At 34.7% G+C, this 8,947-nt stretch overlaps 1 protein-coding gene across 1 annotated transcript; it reads left to right on the top strand.

The window, feature by feature from the left end:
- Positions 1 to 1,161: 1,161 nt before the first annotated feature.
- On the top strand, positions 1,162 to 2,100 carry OR6C2L (olfactory receptor family 6 subfamily C member 2L). Its single transcript, NM_001390930.1, is given in 1 exon segment — positions 1,162 to 2,100. A coding segment is annotated over 1 exon segment (939 nt).
- The last annotated feature ends 6,847 nt before the right edge of the window (positions 2,101 to 8,947 follow it).

Below are 8,947 nucleotides of genomic sequence, written 5' to 3'. Positions count from 1 at the left end.
TCCCTTTCCCTAAGTACTAAAAAGATCACATTTCATATGTTCACTGTCCATTAGCTTTGCTTTTTTGTGAAGAAATTTGTCTAATTGTTATTCGATTGAACTTTATTTTCTTATTGATTTGTAATAGAATTCTACAAATGCTGGTTCCAATCCTGACAGTTACTGCATCCATTTTCTCCCACTTCATGACATATTTTGTTTAAATCAATTTTATTAAAGTATAAGTCACATACCGCAAAATGCAATTATTTTCAGTGTAGCATTCAAACATGTTTTGACAAATGTATATATACTTCCTTATAACTACTACTGAAATCAAGATATATACATTTCTATTGCTTCAAAATATTTGATTGTGCTCTCTCCCAATTAATCTTTTACAAGAGCTTTGGGTTGTTTTTCCTAAAATTGTCTATCACGTAAATCTTATAGTATTTTCTGTTTAATATGTATGTACTTTCCCATGGCAGGCTAATTTGAGATTTATTCATATTATCACACACATGAAATCTTTATTCTTTTTGTTGCTATGAGGTTTCTCAGGTATCATTTATATTATGTCTATATACATTGGAAACTCCATCAGATAATGGTATAATATTTGCTTTCAATAATCAATTTTATGAAAAAAATTGTATAGAGTAAGTATTTTTGTTTGTTTTTAAATGTTTGATACAAATCTACAATCAAGGCATCTGAGCCCAGAGTTCTGTTTGTGGGATGATTTTAGTAAATATTTTAGTAACTATTTAGTTAATAGTTATAGAGCTATATAGGTTAATTATTTCACCTTGAATTAGCTTTCGTAGATTGTATTTTACAAAGAATTGGTTCATTTCATTTAAGTTGTCAAAGGTGCTTTGCAAAGCATTTCAAAATATTTCATTTTGAAGTTTTTAATGTCTGTATAATCTATAATGATGTCATGTTTCTCATTCCTGATAAATTAAATCTTTTCTCTTTTTTTCCAGATCAGTCTCACAATAGTTTTATCAATGCTGCTTGTCCTCTCTAAGAATCAGCTTTTGATTGCATTAATAGTCTCTTTTGCTTTTCTGTTTTCTATTTTATTGGTTTTTGTCTTATTATTGCCTTTCTTCTGTTTAGATACTTCCTCTTTGAATTTTTACATGTATATTGCCTAAAACGTCAAAGGTAGTAATGGGAAATCACACAGCAATAACAACATTCATCCTGTTGGGACTTACAGAGGACGCACGCCTGCAAGTTCTGATTTTTATCTTCTTGTTTCTCACCTATGTTCTGAGCATTACTGGAAATCTGACCATTATCATTCTTACACTCATGGATTCTCATCTTAGAACACCTATGTATTTTTTTCTTCAAAACTTCTCCATCTTAGAAATCTCATTCACAACAGTCTGTATTCCCAGATTTCTGTACAGTTTATCAACTGGGGACAACACCATTACTTACAATGCCTGTGCTAGTCAAATATTTTTTATTGGACTTTTTGGGGCCACAGAATTTTTTCTTCTGGCAGCCATGTCCTATGACCGCTATGTGGCCATCTGTAAACCCCTGCATTACATGACCATCATGAACAACAGAGTCTGTACCATCCTTGTCCTCTGCTGCTGGGTCTCTGGGTTGATGATCATCATCACACCCCTTGGTATGGGCCTCCAGCTGGAGTTCTGTGACTCCAATACTATTGATCATTTTGGCTGTGATGCAGCTCCCCTATTTAAGATTTCATGCTCAGATACGTGGTTCATAGAACAGACGGTTATAATCTGTGCAGTATTGACATTCATCATTACCCTGGTAGGTGTCATTCTTTCGTATATGATTATCATCAGGACAATTCTAAAATTCCCTTCTACTTCACAAAGAAAAAGAGCTTTTTCCACTTGTTCTTCTCACATGATTGTTGTTTCCATCACCTATGGCAGCTGTATTTTCATCTACATGAAGCCTTCAGCCAAAGAAGAGGTGGACATCAATAAAGGGGTATCTGTGCTCACTACCTCTGTTGCTCCTTTGTTGAACCCCTTCATTTATACTTTGAGGAACAAGCAAGTGAAACAAGCTTTCAATAACACAATCAAAAAAATTGCATTTCTCTTACACAAATAAGAGTACACTGAATTTGAATAATCAAATGAAATTAATACGATTCATCCCTTAACATTTTTTCTGGTAGTCCTAACTAGTTCAGTCTGACGAACCTTCTCACAATGCTTCAAATCTTGATTTGTGAACCTATTTGAAACAAATCATTTCTTTCTCTCTTTTATCTCAATCAGAATTGTTTCCAGCAATGAAACAACATGAGAATTTGTTTCCAGGAAAGAAACTCTTCCCTCATCTCTCACTAAGTTTTTCTGTTATTATCCAAAAAGAAATTACATAACATTAAAATATAGTGTTTATGATTCATAGGACATTTTTGGAACAATAGTTCTGCTGAACTCCTTTAATATACATATGTAAATATGCTGAAAGAAATTTGAAATATAGGGAAACATACTTCATTTTTGTTTTAAGGTATTAATAAGACAAACTTTAAAAGAAGAGCACTCAAAATGGACGCATCAAGCACAATTAAAACATATTGTAACCAAAGTAAAAAAAAAAGCCAAAATCTGGAAACAAATGTGATGGGCAAAAGATATAAGCAAGCCAGAATATTTAGAAGATTGTCTTCAAGAAACAGGAGAAAAGTTTAGACCACAGCTGCTTAGCAATCACATGCAAGCACAGATACATGAGTGCACAAACAAAAAATGAAACAAGATTAAAAATAACCAGAGTATTTTGCTTCCAGCTCTGTCAGAGCGACTAGTTTGAGCCCATGTTTTCTGCCCTAAATAATCATAAAACTGAGTCAACTACATGAAGAAACTTTTGACAACAAGCAGCTCAAACTGTATCTCTCTAGATAAGGGGAATTCAGTAAATGAGTCCACAATTCGCACTAGCTCAGTCCACACTATGAGCTAGAGATTAAGCTCAACATGGTTGTCTCTCTAAGTTGAGCTGGCAAAGATCTGGTCAGCTGAAGTGGTTAGTATCCTCAGTTTAGTGCTACATTGTGCTGGAATCTGGGCAGAAGAAGTTCCCCATGTATCATTGGCTGAGGGATTGACTGAACACATGTAGGGCAAGTGTAGTCCAGGTTTACCAGTGACCAGGCTGAGGGTTCAACAGAGATATTGGCACCCAGCAGTCTGTGGGCTTGGAGTTTGGGCTCAGTTAAAGTGATGAGACCTTGTTACTATCTCTTCAAACCGCAGACTTCTAGCTGAACACTGAGAAAGCCACTTAGGAGTACCTTAAGAGTGAGGACCACATTCTAGAGCAAGAGTCAGAAAACTAAGGCCTGAGGGTAAAATCCATCCACCACTGGTTCTCATAAGTAAAGTTTTATTGTAACATGCCCACTCCCACTGATTTGAATGTTGTTTATGTTTGTTTTTATTGGCAGGGTTGAATAGTTTAACAGAGTTCATAACCCAAAAAGCCACAAATGTTTACTATCTGGCCTTTTACAGGAAAAGTTTGTCCACTTCTAGTGTAGAATTTACTTGTCCATCTTTATAATTTTTCATCCTTTGGGTATAAATAGTGAAAGATAGGCTTCTATGCAGCTACGTTTTCATCCACCCACTTCTCTCCAGGGAGTAACTCTTAAACTTATAGGCCAGCTAAAGGAATTCAACTCCTTTATCTCTCTGCAATTTTCCCTTGGTCCCTGACTGTACTTCAAAATAGAATTGAAAGGATGTGAATTTGGGGAAGCCTGCCTATTCTGTCCACCTGGATCTCACACTAACAAGCAAAGTTAGAACAACAGCAATGTTTTGTAGCAAATGGGGAATTCATTCACTTTTCCATTTAACATAATGTTTTCCTCAGCCTACCACTTCCTATAAATCTTGAATCTCACCTCAACCTCCCCTCCAAAAAATAGACATATTTACTACTCCCAAAGTCATATATGTGTAATTTGAAATCAAGCCACAGGAGGATAAGCCCTATGGCTGCTGAATTCTAGGTCAGGCCGTCTGCAAGATGCGCTCATCATGTGGCTAGTCTTTCAGGTTCCATAAGTGTAAAGCATTGTCCGGAAGTTTGGATGGTACCCCTCAAGTGCTGCTTGGCAGAGTCATCACGGGAGCAGCCTGCCAGGCACTAACCTAAAAGCAGCCTTTCATTTTTGAACACAGACCCCTTAAGCTGAAGGGACCATCCAGGATGAAAATTATTTGAGAACTAGTTTTTATTAATTTCTGCTGGAAAACTTAAATTTTTTTTTTTAAAGATTTTATTTTTTCCTTTTTCTCCTCAAAGCCCCCCCCGGTACATAGTTGTGTATTCTTCGTTGTGGGTCCTTCTAGTTGTGGCATGTGGGACGCTGCCTCAGCGTGGTTTGATGAGCAGTGCCATGTCCGCGCCCAGGATTCGAACCAACGAAACACTGGGCCGCCTGCAGCGGAGCGCGCGAACTTAACCACTCGGCCATGGGGCCAGCCCCAAAACTTAAATGTTTTTTAAAGAGAGTGCATTCACCAATCCCTAGGTTATGTCTTGTATCACAAAAAAAACCACCAAAAAACAAAAAAACATCCTTTTTTGTCCTAGGTATTTAAATTAGATATTGGAACTTTCCGTTTCAAAATTAAAAGGAAATTCAATATTATATATGTCATAGTCAAATAATTTATCAAGATGATTTAAAGTTGACACTTGATGCTTCCTCTTTGATAAAATATTAATCATTTATGATTTTATACTTTATGAGCAAAATAGACAATAGCACATTTTTTTGTGTACACTGAACTTCTACTTATCTGTTTAGGAGTTTAAAGTAGTTGCTTTGCTACATGAACAGTAAAAAAGAGAATATCCAAACAACCTCTTCATATAGACTAGAAAACTTTGATACTCAAAAAGGTTCAGATTGGAAGATATGTATTGACTCATTATGTTTATCTACACATGGTTTAATTTTGCCTTCTTTAAAAAAAGTAAGCAGGTTCTCTGGAGTTGTTGATTGATAATGAGTGAGGGCCAACCAATTAGATCTATTTAATGAAAAATTAGCACAATTCACTGATAAATTCCTGTTCTTCAGTTTGAAAATGAATCTGATATTCTCTCTGAATGTAAAGGAAAATTGCTGTTGTGTTATTATGCAAATTAAAGTAGAATTTAATGCAAGACTATATTAGCAATATGAAGAACATAACATACAGATTTATTCAAAAAGTAAAATTCTTAGCTTTACTTCTCTTCACTGCTAGCACACTCAGATTCACCAAATTTGTTGAAAGCCTGCATGTAATTCTTAAGAGAAAGAACACACTGCATACTACCTAGTGATTGCACTACTCTCGGGCATTTATCCCAGATAAAACCTGTGTATAAATATTCCTAGCAACTTTATAATAATCAAAAATTGGTAACAACCCAGATACCCTCCAAAGAGTGAATGGTCGATCAAACTATTACACATCCATACCATAGAATACTACTTAGAAATATTAAAAAACACACAGTTGATATTAAATAACATCTGGATTGTGGCCAATTTTGGGGTTTTATAAAGTAATACGAAGAAACAAACTACTGATACAGACAATGACTTGGATGAATCTCCAGGCAGTTATGCCAAGTGGAAGAAACCAATACCAAAAGTCATGTACTCTATGATTTGTTTATAAAATACTGAAATTACAGAAATGGAGAACAAATTAGTGACTGCCACTGATGGGATGGATGAGGGAAATAGAGCTTGGTTTTGGCAATCAATTTAAAGATATTAAACAAGATCTGAGGAATAAAATTAAAAACTTTATTCTTAGATGCAAAGATTTACATGAAAAATATAATAATTCACCAAAATTAACATATACAAGTCAATGCAAATCTCATTAGAATTCCAATAATTCCAATAATGATGTTATCAATTACAAAAAAATTATTTCTAGACCCACTTGGAAGAATTAAAACTCACTAATACCCCACAAATGTACAAATAAGATCCAGTGAAGTAAATTTAAAAATCTTATTGGCCTTGGGATGGTTAATGCACAAAACAAAAAAATAGGTTTGTGTAAATAAACTAATATATTTGATTACAAAGATGGAATGTAAGTTCATGGTGAAAATTATTGACTACATAATGAATATTGTTACTGTAACTTACTCTTCTGTAAATACATTAAACATATTTTTCACAACATACCCAATAACAAATCTCAAATGTATTAAAGACCTAAATATTATCCAGATAGCTATCTTGATAGACAGGTGACATAAATACATACGTGCGTGTGTAGTTCCTATAACAAAACATGCAACACCATAGTTAAGGCATTTCTCAAGAAAAGAAATAAAAGACATAAAATAATGGAAAGAGATACTATATATTCCAATATATCTAATTTAAAACATTCTATATATACAGTTTTACATGTCAATACTCCACCAAACAACATCAAGACACATGTTCTTCTCAAACATACATGAAGATTATCTAGGCCAGATCATATACTAGGCAATATAACAAGAATTACTATTTGAAAAGCATTTAAATCACACGAATTATGTTCTCTAACCACAATGTAATAAAATTATAAATCAAAAAATGAAGAAAATTTGGGAAATTTATAATTATATGAAAAACAAACAAGACATTTCTAAATAGCCAATAGATCCAGGAATAAATCACACGAGAAATGAGAGAATACTTTGAGATGAATGAAAAGAGAAACACGGCATATCAGAATTTACAGGATGCAGGCTCGAGCAGTGCTTACAGAGAAATTTATAGCAGTAAACATATATCAAAAAAGAAGAAGGATCTGAAATCAGTAACCTAATCTTCCATTTTAAGAAACCTGAAAAAGGAGAGCAAACCAAACCAAAGTCAGCAAATGGCCTGTTCTGTCTCCTGGGAATTACTGACCCTTTGCTGTTTACATTTTTTCCTACAATGATATAAAATTATACAAAAGTTAGGACAAAACCAAGGACTCAGGAACAAACAAGAAGTGATTTTCTTCTAAGCATATAAGTACCATATTCACCATAAACATCTTAAACATTGGATCTTTCCTGTGTGCTCTTGAGCTGTGCCGTTCAATCACCCTGCTCGCTAGCTGTTCTACCCAATACGTATCTTAACACACAATTTATTTTTTTTCTGAAACAATGTTTAATAACTAAAAAGCTTCCCCACAGGAAGACTGTGTACGCCAAGAAAAAAAAGTACAATACTTCCATACTGCTTTCAGCTTCTGGTGGCCTTCAGAATTCCTCGATTTATGGCAGCATGATTCTAACCTCTGCCTCCGTCTTCACATGGCTTTCTTCCCATAAGGATGCCAGTCACCGGATTTAAGGCCTCCTCAAAATTCTTAGCTTAGTTACATCTGCAAAGACCCTTTTCCAAAGAGGGTGACAGCTGCAGGTTCTGCGGGTTAGAACTTTGACTTATATTTTTCAGGGACACTATTCAACCCACTACAGTGGTGAACCGATTTATAACAAAGGGTTCCAAGACAATTCAGTAGGAAAACAATAATACTTTCAACAAACGGTGCTAGAGAACTGGTATACATATGCAAAAGAATGAATTTAGACGTCTTTCTCATGCCATATACAAAAGTTTACTCCAAATGAATCCTAGAACAAATGTAAAAGATAAAACTCTAAAATTCTTAGAGGAAAACATAAGAGTAAATCTTTGTGACCTTGGGTTAGACAATGGTTTCTTGCATAAGACACCAGAAATACAAGTGGTAAAAGATATGCATAAGTCAATTTGACTTCATTCAAATTAATTTACTTTTGCTCAAAGGACACCATTCAGAAACTGGAACACCCACACAAGGGAGAAAATATTGAAAAATTACCTATTTGATAAAAGACTTGTATCAGAATATATATAAAGAACTCTTGTGACTCAACAATAGGAAAACAAGCTTTTTTAAAAATGAGCGAAAGATCTGCACAGATACCACACCAGAGAAGATATGCAAATATTAAGTAAGCGTATGCAAAGCTGGGTAACATCATTTGTCATTAGGGAATTGTAAATGAAAACAGCAATGAGATATCACCATACGCGCACTAGAATAAAGACTGGTTATGGTAAGTGTTGGCATTGACGTATAGTAACTGGAACTCTCAGACACTGACAATGGGAATGTAAACGCTAAAGGCATGTTGAAAACAGTTTGACAGGCTCTTCAAAAGCTAAACACACACCTAACCTATAAACTAACCAACCATTCATTCTCATTCCAAGGTATTTACCCAAGAGAAATGAAAGCATATTTCCATAGAAATCTAGTGCACAACTGTTCATAACAGCTTAACTTGTAATAGTCACAAACTGGAAAAGTTCCTCAGGTCCACCAACACTGGAATATTACTCAGAAGTAAACAGGAGTGAACCATTGATAAAAACAGGGATAAATCTTAAATTCCTCCTCACTGAAAGGAGCCGGGCAAAAAAACCCCAATATTTCATTATTGTATTTACTTAAATTTTTACAAGAAAGCAAACTAATCTGCAGTGATAGACATGTTCTCAGTGGTTGCCTGAGGAATGGAAGAGTGCAGAAAGAGGGGGGCACATGGGATTTCAAAGGTGCAAAAGGACACTTTTGGGGGTGATGAACATGTTCACTCTTTGGATTGTGTTAATATTTTCACGGGAATGTACATATGTCAAAACATCAAATTGTACACTTCAAATATGTGCAGTTTATTGTACATTTATTTTCCTTCAATATAGCTATTAAGAAAAATAAGAAAATGAATGAAATAAGCTGACACTTCTCCCCTTGTCTCCAGGGACACTGGAACCAGCTTTTGTCAGTAATTTTGCTTTTGCCAATTAAAATTAGCCTGAAGATCTATTAGTGACTTTTCAGTGTAAATCACCAAGGCCCTTGTGTTTATTCATTTA

This window comes from Equus caballus, chromosome 6, assembly GCF_041296265.1.
Source record: "Equus caballus isolate H_3958 breed thoroughbred chromosome 6, TB-T2T, whole genome shotgun sequence".
Taxonomy (NCBI): Eukaryota; Metazoa; Chordata; class Mammalia; order Perissodactyla; family Equidae; genus Equus; species Equus caballus.
The sequence above is the reverse complement of the archived record's forward strand: the minus strand, read 5'-3'. Positions and strand labels throughout refer to the sequence as shown.